The sequence below is a fragment of the Panicum virgatum genome, chromosome 5N (assembly GCF_016808335.1).
Source record: "Panicum virgatum strain AP13 chromosome 5N, P.virgatum_v5, whole genome shotgun sequence".
Lineage (NCBI taxonomy): Eukaryota > Viridiplantae > Streptophyta > Magnoliopsida > Poales > Poaceae > Panicum > Panicum virgatum.
In genome coordinates this window covers 42,738,426-42,751,850 of record NC_053149.1, presented here as the reverse complement: position 1 = coordinate 42,751,850, position 13,425 = coordinate 42,738,426, and the positions used below count along the sequence as shown (strand labels likewise).

General features: G+C 46.2%; 2 protein-coding genes and 1 long non-coding RNA gene across 8 annotated transcripts; 2 read left to right on the top strand and 1 right to left on the bottom strand.

The window, feature by feature from the left end:
• Positions 1-615: 615 nt before the first annotated feature.
• Positions 616-3,436, bottom strand: LOC120673980. Of its 2 annotated transcripts, XR_005674938.1 has the most exons (3): positions 3,216-3,436; positions 1,566-1,738; positions 616-1,040 (listed from the first exon to the last, which is right to left on the bottom strand). XR_005674938.1 is itself a non-coding variant. In XM_039955044.1 (2 exons), the coding sequence occupies exons 1-2, from the start codon at positions 3,336-3,338 to the stop codon at positions 1,628-1,630; spliced, it is 234 nt and encodes a 77-aa protein (XP_039810978.1). In that variant the 5' UTR covers positions 3,339-3,435; the 3' UTR covers positions 1,391-1,627. The 2 variants fall into 2 exon arrangements, 1 of the variants encoding a protein (XP_039810978.1); XM_039955044.1 differs by lacking the exon at positions 616-1,040 and having other exon boundaries at positions 1,391-1,738; positions 3,216-3,435.
• Positions 3,437-3,556: 120 nt separating this feature from the next.
• On the top strand, positions 3,557-7,094 carry LOC120673979 (protein PIGMENT DEFECTIVE 338, chloroplastic-like). 5 transcript variants are annotated; one of them, XM_039955039.1, is made up of 8 exons: positions 3,557-3,759; positions 3,911-3,989; positions 4,084-4,155; positions 4,270-4,350; positions 5,956-6,053; positions 6,206-6,331; positions 6,482-6,528; positions 6,632-7,094. In XM_039955039.1, the coding sequence occupies exons 2-8, from the start codon at positions 3,918-3,920 to the stop codon at positions 6,835-6,837; spliced, it is 702 nt and encodes a 233-aa protein (XP_039810973.1). In that variant the 5' UTR covers positions 3,557-3,759; positions 3,911-3,917; the 3' UTR covers positions 6,838-7,094. The 5 variants fall into 5 exon arrangements, with proteins under 5 accessions (XP_039810973.1, XP_039810974.1, XP_039810975.1 ...); XM_039955040.1 differs by having other exon boundaries at positions 3,557-3,763; XM_039955041.1 differs by lacking the exon at positions 4,084-4,155 and having other exon boundaries at positions 3,558-3,759.
• A 4,474-nt stretch (positions 7,095-11,568) lies between these two features.
• LOC120675918 lies at positions 11,569-12,655 on the top strand. The gene is made up of 3 exons (XR_005675537.1): positions 11,569-11,664; positions 11,760-12,240; positions 12,374-12,655. It is a non-coding gene; the product is annotated as an uncharacterized LOC120675918 (long non-coding RNA).
• Positions 12,656-13,425: the final 770 nt, after the last annotated feature.

Below are 13,425 nucleotides of genomic sequence, written 5' to 3'. Positions count from 1 at the left end.
TTCCGATTCACATCGAAATGATGTTGGCTTTCAAATCCTCCACACCAGCTAGGGTTTGGGGTTCATTTCCTTTTCGATCCATGATCGATTTTCCTTTTCTTTTCCTCTGTTTCTTTTGATTCGAGCACGAATCCTTCTTTCCCACAACTAGATCTAATCTCTAGATCGGCTCTGATGCCAATGTTAGAACAACTTTTGGATCCCTAGGAGTAGATCGATTTGGATAAACTTAAACAGAGGAAAAACATTGCTAATACCAGCCACCATCTTCCATGAAGCCGTTGACGACGCAGAGGCGCATGACGGCGGCGTGGTGCAGTAGCCCGTGCCGGTGGCGTAGAGGACGATGATGTGGCCGTGGTGGAGCTTCCCGCCGCTTCAGCACATCCCCGATCGGCTAGGGTTTCTGTTGGTGGGAGCATCAGGGCGACGAACTTTGGACCCCATGCCACTGACCCCCACCTCTTCCTTTTATATGTGTGCTGCGCGACGGGGGCCCACCAGCCTTCCACGGGCTGGGCGCCCCCGATCAGGGCGCGAGTCAAGGCCCGTTTGGTCCGTTGGTCCAAACGGTGGAGATCAACACTAACAAAACTAAGCTTCATCACAATCCAATGAGATTACAGATCATTCCTGCAGCATCTTTTCACCCATGTGTAATGATTGGTAAGATATTACAGTAAGTTCAAAGGATGATACTGCAAAGCATATGGTGTGAGCTTACAGTACCCCTAAATTTGCGCTAGTCACCAAAAAAGCTAGATATTGTGAGATTCGCCAAAAAGCCATGAATGACCACTAGGCCACCAGCATCCTCCAGAATGACCTGCCAATGCCCCAGGCATGTTCCCACCATTGCAGTAGCAAACTAGCAATCATGGCAGACCATTTCCTCACCACCCTATTAGAGATAATATCATTCTGATGATCATTCCCTTATGATATTGTCACCCATGTGTTGCAGTTGGTAAGATAACACTTGGTCCCCAGGATGACACCAGAATGTGAATAGTGAGCTTATAATGCCCTTGACTTTGCAGCTGCAACCGAAAAAACTGGGAATCAAAACAGGTTTAAATAATTGTTACAAATAATAGCAAGATACAGTTTCTTCTATAACCTACAAACAGGACACAATACGAAAATGTGAAACTCAGCCAAAAAAAGTGCTTATGAAGACATAGTCTCATCTGTCAAATTGAATACCATTTGTGCTAAAGCTCATGACATATGTAATCATCTAAATACTGCTGTGGTCACCAATTTTAGAATATTCACTAGAAAATTGCCGAAACGTTCAAAAAGCAATGCAATGTACAGACTAACAAGCGCCCAAAGTCTTGCTATAGCAAATGGTAACATATAGATAGTCGCAACATCTGAGAACAAATGTAATGAAAAATGTATTTATTTGATCTTTGTTCAACTCAAGAAGATGGCACTGACATGGCCATGCAGAATTGTAGCACAACTCAAATTCAGGGTTCATAAGGTCCGAGAAAAATTCAAGGTTCCTAGATATTCCAACAATACAATAGTACAGCTTTAAATGCTGCAGTTTATACCACATGCAGCAATCAAAAACATCTGGGCAGATGTAACCATTACATGAGCCCAACTCATTGAACTAATCAGATGCCTCTTTAATAGCTCCTGATTCTTTTCTGCTTTCCAGTGCTGATATCCTCCTATTTAGGGCTTCATAATGCTTTTCAGAAGTTTCCTTAATTTCCTCCACCTGGAAGTAAACACACCAACCCTTAGCCACTAGTCAAACACGATACAAATTAAAAATAGTCCAGTCCAAAATGTTATGTTGAACTACTAGCCTCAGGAGCCAAAACAGACAAAAATAGTACTTCCATCATGAGATTGCGATAGGGGGGATTAAACTAGTCACGCTTAAGGCAGAACCAGAGGTCCAGGGCATGTTAAACGCTTGGTCGAGTAATTTTTACATGTACTCTGCTTTTCTCTTTTGGACATAGTGTCCATGTAATCCGCCTGTACATATCCCCTTTTATACCAAAAAAGGTAGTGGTCTCCCCTGCCGTTCGCCTAAAAAATCCTAACAGAATTTAACCTACAAACTCAAGAATATATAGTTACTTTGCTATTTATATACAGATGCCTATGCCAAAGTTAGAGCTAAAGTAAGTTGAGGTGCAACTGCTGTTTCTGACTCCATAGGCGCTTAGTTACATAATCATCTACTTATGATAATTAATAGCACGCCACAAATCAAGTTGGAAAAACAAGTAATGCAATTCACCAGTGCATATAACACATAAGAAGCTTGATCAACCTTAATAGCTAGTGGCCTAGTGCAATGGGCAGACATAAGATAGTAAGATACGCAGTGTATAGTCAGCATGATATTATGTTGATGCTATCATGATATAACCAGCATGATGAGTGCCAAATTCCTTTCACCAATACTGCCCCTAAGGATTCATAGCTTGGCCACAACCATGTGACCCAACACCAAGGTATAATTTGAAATGACATGCACAATTCCTTGATGAGATTGACTACGGAAGTGGCAAGTATCAGCACCATACATACATGTGTATAATGCATGGAGTACCTACATCTTTTTTGCAACCGTGTCGGAGCACATTTTTCAATAAGAGGAAAGAGGAGTCGTTACCAGTACAACTGAGCCCAGGAACATGGGTCCAAAGCTCAACACACACCATGAGAAAGGATGAATATACTACATGGCAAACAATTGGCGACCCTGCGCTCAGCCAAGGGAAGTAGTGAAAGGTCAGAATATGATTCATGTTATATAAATTGATCTCTAATTAAGACAGCATCTGAAATTATTAATGTGTCGTAGCAAACTCTGGATAAAGTTCTGGCTTCTGGAATAAACACGTACAAGGATCAATCATAACCTACAGGTTACATTTCCCTTGAGTCTTGACCAGGCCGTGGTCTGAATTCAATTTAGTCCGCCTCAATCCCAGGAACAAGCCGATGTGGCCTTTCCATCAAGAGCAACACGAACAAAATGGTGAAAGGCTTGACCACCTATTTAGTCGAACCAGATCACGGTATGTGGGCATCGGGAAGGAAACCAGAGGCGCCTAATTTAGCGAGAAGTGTCAAGTGCGCAAAGAAATGGGGATGAACGGGCGATTAACCAGATTAGCCCCCGAGAATCAGAGCGGAGGCAAAGTGGCTCGATTGGTTCTTGGGGGTGGACTCACCCGCCGGAAGATTGTGGTGCGGACAAGGAGATGGTCTTTGAAGAGGAGGAAGAAACCCGCCGCCGACGTCGCCGCGGCGCCAGCCGCGAACGACGACAGCCGCACCCGCCAGAGGTACCCCATCCCTCTCTCTTTCCGCCGCTGCTTTGCTCGCCGGAGACGAAGACGACAGGCAGGGAGGTCACAGCCCACGATTCGCAATCTGCATCCTCAATGAATGGGCTCGGTATAAAGAGGAGGAATATTGAGTGGGCCTCCAAACATTCGGCCCAGCCCAAACTCTTTTCAGTTTTTTTGAGATAAAATACACCAAAAAAAACTGCAAGCGGATAAAGTAACTCTCGCCTCGGCCAGGGAGCGTGGGGGTCGTGGCGAGCCCTGCCGCGGGCGAGGAGGCGACCGGGAAGCATAATCGCCGCGGGAGCAGGGCACTGGTGGCGCCCGGCACGGTGGTATTCGCCGAGGTGCTCGGCTGGACGCTCAGTGGGCGGCCGCTGCTGTCGGCGCGACGGCTCTTCCGGCGCCTCGCGTGGCACCGCGCCAGGCAGGTTTAGCCCTCCTCGTGTTTCCTTATGCTCTCCCATCTGACATTGCTGAGGCCTGAGGGCTGACGCCGAGCAGATAGCTCTCTATTCATGATACTGCGTGCGATTCCAGGCGTTAGTGCATCAATCGTGTGTGTTTAATTTTGCCAGACAGAATATGCAACTCGATGAGCCGATTGAGGTTAAAATTTACGAGTGGAACACCGGGGGTCTACTGACAAGAATCGAGGCAAGGGATCCTTCCCCCTTTTATCTGTTGTTGATGCATCTGATCATTAAGTTATTGCTGTTCAAGGCTAAGATTTAGGCCAACTTAATTTCAGGGGTTGAGAGCATTCCTTCCTAAAGTTGAGCTTATGGATAGGATAGGTACATTTACAGACTTGAAAAACAAAATAAGGACCATTTGGAATTAGTACTGTTAATGCCTAAATCATCGTTCAATTAGTGAGGCATATGGCCTTTTATGATGATATTAAGCTACATGGCTTGTTATTTCTTGGCAACAGGTTGGCTGCAGCATTCGTGTGTGCATTGCAAGGCTCGATGAAGAAACTAATGACCTGATAATTAGTGAGAAGAAAGCATGGGTTAGTACCATGGTTCTTACGGCGGTAAGGCGAGGCGTGGCGACTCACCCCCTTCCAGACGCCTAGGCGAGTATGGCGCGCGGCGAGGCGGCGCCATACACATGCCTTAATCTAGATGGAGTAACACAAACATACCTCCACTACTCCATCTCCAGGACTCTAATCTCCAGTACTCTAATCTCTAATCTGAGCACACACTAATAAACTAGTAAAAGCATGGCAGAAACAATAATCAAAACAGAGGCACAGATCACAAAGGCACAGCCGCATAGATCAATAAAATAACTAAAGGTTAGGCAAAGAACAGATCCACAAGGTCACCATCCACAAGGACGGCGGGGAACAGAAAAATAGATCCGACCTTTTCTTCTCATCCTTTTCACTGCTGCCCCCTTCCCCGAGCTCCCTCCTTCCCCGAGCAGAGGCCGGACGGCGGGGACCGGACGGGCGGAGCAGGGGTCGGATGGCGCGGAGCAGAGGGCCGGACGGCACGGAGCGAGGTGAAGGAAGAGCAAAGAAGGGGAGAAAAAGAGAAGATATACCTCTGGGCAGCAGCAGAAGGTCGGAGGTCACGGAGCAGTAGAAGGTCGGAGGTCACGGAGCAGCAGGAGGTAGAGTAGAGCAGCAGCAGGTCGGAGGTCACGGAGCAGCAGCAGGAGGTCGGAAGCCGCGGAGATGCAGGCGGGCGACGGCTCAAATTGGCGGAGCGGAGGTCAGAGGCTGCGGAGCAGAAGCAGGACGCTCGAATCGGCAGAGGAAGGAGCGGCAGGCCGCGCGCCGCCGGAATCCAGGTGCCGCCGCCGCCCTCTTCTCTCCCCCCTCTCCTCTCTTTCCTCCTCTCTGTTTTGGCGCGCTGCAGGGTTGGGGGCTCCCGCGCGGGGGTATAGGCGTCGCGATTTCCCGCGCGCCCGCGCCCTGACCCCTCCCCCGCGCGCGCATCGCGCCGTGCCCTTTTTTTCCCGCGCGCCTCTGCTTTTCGCTCGTGCGGCGTCCGCCTCGCCATGTCCGACGCCTAGGCGACGCCATATCCAGAAAAGGCGTGGCGGGCGAGACGCCTCGATTGGAAACTCGCCCCGACGCCTAGGCGACGACTAGGCGACGCCGTGAGAACCATGGTTAGTACATTGACTCGTCTCCATAAATTACAACTATGGTTAAGTAAAAAATCAGATTACACGTGTTTGTAAGTTGTGATGATCAAGTACCAAAAATACTAATTGAAATTTAGCACAATCAGATATATTGGTGAGACGCACCGAATTGTGTACATGGAGAGTATGTCATTTATTTCTGGGGCTTCATCTGTTGAGGCTGTGTACTGAATGCCATCACACTTACCCTAATCATCAATCATAAGTCAGCTTCTTGACATTGCATGTTTATGCTACAAAATCAATTGCCCAAGCTAATATACCCCTTCTTTCCCCCAGTGATATTGGTTACTTCTGTTATAAGGTGATTGCATGACACTGGATATAGCAAATTAAATTCTGTTTTACTCCTTTCTCAAAAGAAGTCCCATTTATCTGCAAGCTATTAACACTGCCAAGTGCCAAAGATATCATGACAATTAATGTACTGATACACTCGATTTCTGATCATCAGGAAATGACTTATCTTAGAGAAGGAACTCTCCTACAAGGAAGTGTTCGCAAAATTTTTCCATATGGTGCACAAGTTAGGATTGCTGGGACAAACAGAAGGTACGAGATGGAACTCACAAGACTAAATGCACTTATGCTTTTACTTGGTTCTTTCTTTTTTGAATTTGCGATCGAGCATAAGCTAAAAAAGTGTGTGTTTCCCTTATAAGCTAAAGGGTGCAGCTAACATATACGCATTTAATTATTTGCAGTGGATTATTGCACATATCAAACATTAGTAGAGGTCGTGTTTTGTCAGTAAACGATGTCCTAAAGATAGATGATGAGGTAAAAGTTCTCGTGATCAAGTCAAATGTCCCAGACAAAATCGCACTGAGGTAACCTGACCTCACACTGGCATTGGCTCTATTTAGTTGTGAACTAACTGTTGTATTGGTTTCAATTTTGCTGAATACTGCCTTTTTTTATGAGATTTGGTCACCATATGTGTTAGAGTACTGAAACTTATTTTGCTGCTTAATCAACAGCATAGCGGACCTCGAGAGTGCACCTGGTTTATTTCTTTCAGACAGAGGTTATATACTGAGTTGCACTCTAGTCTAGTTATACATTCAATCTCTTTGATGAATCTCCCTCCTGTGTATGCTTTCTTATTATCATTCGTCTTGTCCTGATGCAGAAAGTGTTCTCGGAAGCTGAGGAAATGGCGAAGAGATACAGGGAGCAACTTCCAGTTATATCTCAGAACACCATGTTAGATGATAGCCTTCCAGGAGAAACGCTACCATTTGATGACGAAGCTAAACTGTACGCGAACTGGAAATGGTTCAAATTTCTGCATCATAACAAACCTGGTGACAACAGCAGCTGGGATCTGCCATAGTTTTCAGGAAATCATGGGTCATGTCCAAGAGTATGGCACCTAAGGTTGCAAAACAAATATCTGGTAAAGCGTTGATCATGCAAAAGCTGAACCATGACTGGAGAATCTGGTGAAGTCAAATACGACCACTGGTGCTAACGCGCCACCTCGGTAACCCAGCATCAATCTTGGAGAAGAATCTTTTTGGCGTAAATTTTTAGAAAAGAATCTTACTATTTCGGATCACTAAATAAAGTCTATTTATAAAACTTTTTGCACGGATGGGTTGTAAATCGCGAGATGAATCTAATGAGCCTAATTAATCCATAATTAATTTATAATTAACAGATGATTACTGTAGCATCATTATTGCAAATCATGAATTAAGTAGGCTCATTAGATTCATTTCGTGATTTACAACCCATCCGTGCAAAAAAAATTGCAAATAAATTTTATTTAGTACTCCATGCATGTGTCCAAACATTTGATGTGATGTTTTTGAGTGTATTATTTTGGGATGTAAACAAGGCCTGAAGTACTGAACAGCAACAGGCAACGTCATCCGGCAGCCAGAGGGGGAGAAGTGACCAGGAAAAAAAAACAGGCAACGTCATCGGGTGTGAAATGCTCGTCTTTCAAATTGCGTTCACTTCTAGCCCATGTTGTACTATAACTTCACCTGTTTGTATAAAATGCTTCGTTGCATTCGTATTCCGTCAAAACGAGTCAGAGCTCTCGTTGCCAAGCACACGGATCTGTCCATGAAATAGATTCCGGAATTTTGGCAAAATATGTTAGGTAGCATCATCGATCGGCCCTGTTTGGATTCATCGGCTGTTTTTTTTAGCTCCCTCTGCAACTATTCCAAATAGTTATAGAAGAGCCAAACAGAAGGGTTATTTCTAGACTATTTGCAAATAGTCCACCTTAAAAATCTACCAAGAGGTGCTATTTGGAGCTATTTCACATGAGTCTTCCTGATTCTCTCTTTCTCTCTTTTGAAAAAGCGGCAGCCACACGATTGGAAAAGTACTTTATGAGCTAAATAGCCCTCGGATCCGAACACCTCAAATGTTATTTCATTGAATAACTATTTTCTTAGTCTAAACTTAGCCCTCAAAATAACCCTTGACTATTTCTCCAAACAGAGATGATGATCTAAACCTGTGGAAGTGGTGTTTGTGGGCGCGCGTGTGCAAGGGAAGGGAGCATGTGGATTATGAACGCTCTACCAAGCCAAACATGACTGTCAGGCAGTCATCAGAGTGAAGTCTGATGCGGAGCGCTGCGTATCTTTTGTGAAGCACTCCCTCCGTTCCAAAAGAATGCAACTCACATTTTCGAAGGAGTCAGCATTTAACAAGTTCCAAAAAAAAAGGAGTCAGCATTTAACTAAATTTATCCAAAACGATATTAACACTTATATTACAAAATAAGTATTATTAAATTAATTATATAATTTATTTTCATGCTAAATCTGATATAAACTGTCGGTGTTTCGGTCACCGGCTAGTGAATTTAGCGGCCGCGCTTCTCCGTGGCTCGATGGCTAACAGACAAAGATGAGGATTTAGATTGGTTCCGGCAATGGACCTACATCCGGTAAAAGGGTGGTGTTCTTTGTGTTCCTCACGTTCTAATGCTGGGTACTTACAATGGGGCGCTTGCAAGCGGTGTGTTTGTGTGTGGTTTCAAGAGAGAGGTAAGAAGGCCCGGGTCCGCCTGATATTGTTGGCAGGCTAGGCTACATTGCATGAGAAAAGAGGGTTCCTCACCTCCTGGAAACAGTGTCCCTGGGCGAGCTCGGCTGTTCCACACGTGTCCTGTCTAGGGCCCTCTGGTCGATCGTGCTCCCCAATCCAAAGTCATGTTCGCCCGGATTGTAGTGTCGTCTCCCGTCTGACATGTCCTCAGGCCTGCGCCCCGCCCCCATGGCAGGGGATGGCGCCGTCGTACTTGTGGCACGCCCTCATCCTGATCCGCCGGGAGGGTTTCTGGTTTGGTCGACACGGGTTAGGCCGCTCGCACCGGAATTTTTTTAATTTAATTTTTTTAATCTAATATTTTAATAATAACTCATGCAGATCTAAATTTCCAAAAACTAGCCCTTTTGGTCGCGCCAAGCTCCGTGGCGCGAAGAGTCGCGCCACATGCTTTGGCGCGACTAAGCTGCCACGCTGGAACGCCCGCGGCCAGGCAGCTGACGTGGCAAAGCTGAGTCGCGCCACATGCATTGGCGCGACTCAGCCTGATACACATTGGGCCCAACAAGGAACCCTAGCCCACCTTTCTCTTTTCTATTTGTGTCTCCTTTCTTTCCTTGGAGCCGTCGGCCGTCGCCTCCCTGGGCGGGTGCGGAGGGCGCGTCGCCCGCTGCCTCCTCTGGGACGCCGCGGAGGGGGCTTCGCCCGACGGTGCCCCTTGCCTCCTCTGGGACGCAGCTCTCCCCCGCCGGCCAGTCCGCGCTCAAGGCGCACCTCCTCACCACGCTCCAGTCCGACCCCCCGAAGCCCATCGTGAAGAAGGTCTGCGACGCCATCTCCGAGCTTGCCGCCTTGCTGCTGCCGCCGCCGCCGGGAGTGGACCTCCTCCCCCTCGCCTTCCCCTCCGGCGACGCCTCCCCGGTTTGTCCTCCCCATCCGGCACCCTAACCTGCCTACAACCGCCAGCCATGGCGCCTGCAGATCTGATGCCACCCCTGCCCCTCGCCCCCTCCTTGCAGGACCTCGTCGGCCACTCCGGGCTCCCTGCAGGTCGGCGCCCCCGGCTGCCCTGCAGGCCGACTGGTCGCCTGGTCCCTGGAGGCCGGCGCCCCCTGCTGCCTGCCTGGAGGCCGACGCCCCCTAGATCCTGCTCCCTCTGAAGGTTTGTTCAAAATTGTAGTCTATATGGTACATGATTTTGGCCATATCATTGATTATTGATGCACTTTATTACTTTGTCTGTAATCTGTGGAACAATTGAACTATAAAGAGTAATGAGGATATTGCTAAGAAAAGCTTCAGTTAAAGCTAAGAAAAGAAATAAGTTGGGTGATGCTCTTTTGTATGATTGTCTTTGTCAAATTCATTGAGCGGGATAGTTTCTTTTAGGTGGATGAGAATGACATAATCGAGACTTTCATGAACTAGTATGTTTGAAGTATTTGTATTTAACTGTTGAATTTAAGATTTGGAATGTAATTTATGTTCTTGGTAATTGAATTTCTCGGTAAAGTTTAAATTTTATTACTGAATTATATAAGGATTATACCTAATTGCAAGTGGAAAAAATGCAATGAACTAGTTCATTGATTAGCATATTCCCTAATCTTGGTCAAGTATGATTTTTTTTTCATTTGAGCTTAAGGACCATGGCCTTTGATTGTATCTGTGTTAATCATTTTGAAAAAAATGTGATCTTTGATTTTTGTTTGTTTTTGAATATAGATGGCACAGCACCCACGGTATCCCCTCCTACAAATGGTTTATGATGAGCGGCACCGTGGCAAGATACTAGAGGAGCCTACGGAGGTGAGGTGAACTTGTGATTGAATTTTTTTGTATGTAATTACTAATTCGACTTTAGTTGATTACAATGTTGACTGATATGTTTGTAGTTTTTGAGGCCTCTACGTCCCCGCCTTCACAAGACTCACACTTGGGACGATAGGTACGCACCGTACCTTAAACGGGCTGGATTCCTCCCGTTGGCGTGGTTGGTCAAGGATGGGCTCCCCAGGATGGATAATGCAGCTCTGACAGCACTTGTTGACCGATGGAGGCCTGAGACACACACATTCCACCTTCCTGCCGGTGAGATGACCATTACACTACAAGATGTGGCTATGCTCTTTGGACTTCGTATAGATGGAAGAGCTGTGACCGGGAGCATATGTCCAAATGGATGGAGAGATAGAGTGGAGTTGTTGTTTGGAGTGCACCCACCTAAACCACCAGAAGACACGAAGGACAAGAAGCCTACAGGAGTGACGTCAGCATGGTTGTCCGATCATTTTGGTACGCCACCTCCAGCTCATGCTCCGGCAGGGGTGGTTGCTAGGTTCGCCCGAGCGTGGCTATGGCAATTGGTCGCAGGGTTTCTATTCCTGGATTCGAGCGGGAACACAATCTCGTGGATGTGGTTAGAACTAATTGGTCAGGAATAGGACAACATTGGCAGTTTTAGCTGGGGAAATGTAGCACTTGGATGGTTGTACCATCAGATGTGTGATGCGTGTAGGCGGAGCGGAGATAATGCAAGCCTTGGGGGTTGTTCTTACCTTTTGCAATTGTGGATGTGGGAGCGCATTCCTATTGGCAGGCCCGAGAGGCATAGTATTGGGGTAAGGACCTGATTTGTGCAGTTGTTTGGCACTATTGTTGTCTGCTTCATATAATCTTGAATATTGGATAATCTAATTACTTATTGTCTTCAATAAGGTTGTTCCATCATACGAGGAAGTGGCGGTGGGTACTGTGGGTTGGCTGTGGAACAATAGTGAAACCATGCACGAGAATCCAGGATGGAGGTACGTAGACTACATCAATGCTCTTGACTGCCTCAGTGCTGCACACGTAAGTCTACTACGACTTCCCTAACGCAAATCATGTAATGTAGCCATATCATTGTTGTAATCAAATTGAATATGTTGTCTTAGGTTGAATGGCAACCATACAATCGCCAAGAGGTGCAAAACATGGAGCTTAGTCTGCAATGCACCATGGATACTCAATATTGGCGCTCCGTCTGTCCTCTTATTTGCTACTATATTGTGGAGTTTCACATTCCAAATCGCGTGATGCGCCAGTTTGGAATACTTCAGACATGTCCTCCCGAGCATCTCAGTACTAGCCAAGAGCTGCATGCGTAAGTTTTTTTTATGCAATATCATGTTACGGAAATTATTTGCATGTTTTGCTATAAACTGGAACTACATTAATGCTTGCAATATTTACATGTAGAATCGATCGTCGCAAGCAAAGGGGTATGAAAAACTGGGAGGAGAAGCATGTTGCGCATGTCAATGCTTGGAATCTCCGGGCAAACAACATTGTTTTTGGTGGACCTGTTCACCGTGACTCCCAGTTCAAGATATACTTGGAGTGGTTGAAGCAACAAACAAGGCTGAAGCTAAAGGTTGCAATGGACGCTACCAACATCGAGGATTTGCCTTCGGACCTCGAAGATGTCTTCGACGAGTATGATGCTCACACGAGAATGGGTAGGCAGCCCGAGAGAGGACCCTTTGAAGATTACATTGTAAGTTATAATTTACATTACTTGAATACAACGAATCATGCAATAGATTGTGACCTATTGTGTATATGACATATGCACCTGCAGAGTCATCAAATTGGTCGTTTTGCTAATGAGGCGGGACAAGCGTTTAGCGTGCCAATAGGCTCTCCGGATGAGGCCACCGTGCTTAGGACATTTTTGCAGGTAAATGTCTAGATTTCGCTTTGAACTGGCAATTAATCTTTGTTGGAGAAATAGTACTCTTAAACGGTTTTTCTTGCCTATTGTAATGCAAATTTATTTCCTCTTACGGATTTTGTTGCCTAATGTAATGTAGAGGTTTAGACGGAGATGCCGGAAAATGGCCTTCAAACTAAACTGCTTATCAGCACAAGGACAAGGACCGGCGGATCATGAAGAACCTTCCGGATCGCGCCAACGTGGTGGAAGGAGCATGAGTTTAACACCAGATTTGGGCACATCATCTACAGATTCCGTTCCGTATTTCTAAAATGATTTCCATTTGTGCTACTTCTTGTTTTGTGAGTAGTTATACAAATGTTGAATACATACTGTTTTGTAGGAGGACGTCGCATGCAACTAGGGGCTGTCAATATGTCAATACCTCGTAGGAGGGGCAAGGAGGCACCACCTCAGTAAACTGGCATCGAGGAGTCTGAGGAGAACGTCACCGACGAGTCCGAGGAGACATCAAGATCACATGATAGCGATCCACCCTACGGCCCTGATGAGATTGGACACTCACATCTTCCGAGCGGTCCAACATCCTCGCAACGTTCTCCAGCAGCAAAGAGGCAGGCGCGGGCACGTGATCGCACCGATGTCGGGAGCGTGAACGTCCTACCCCCAAAGCCGGGCTGTCTCCATCGTAAAAAGAAACCTTACACCCCCCATTCCTCCCATGCCAAGATCACTTTTCCCCATAGATCTTGGTTGGACCTAGAAGCTATTTGTTGCCTTGCTTTCTCCCATCTATGCACAAAGTATGAATTGACCTTGTAGAAGGTGTACTCCACAATGGCAGAAACGGGCATAGCACGTACCCCTTTAAGAACCTTATTCAACACTTCTGAGATATTTGTGTTACATACACCATATCTAGAACCATCATCATAGGCAAGAGCCCACTTAAACTTATTTTCCATTTGGTCCTCCAACCACATTGTTGCCGGTTCGTTCATCATACCCCTTAGTTTTGCAAGCCTAGTTTCAAATGTCTTCTCTGCCTTTGATGCACATACTAACTTTAGCTGCTTTATGACATTTTTACTCTTCTGTCTTTGCCATATATTAGCGGCAAAGTGTCTCATACACCACCTATGCACGACTGGTTGGTACCCTTCCATGTGGTCCTCAACTGCATTAAGA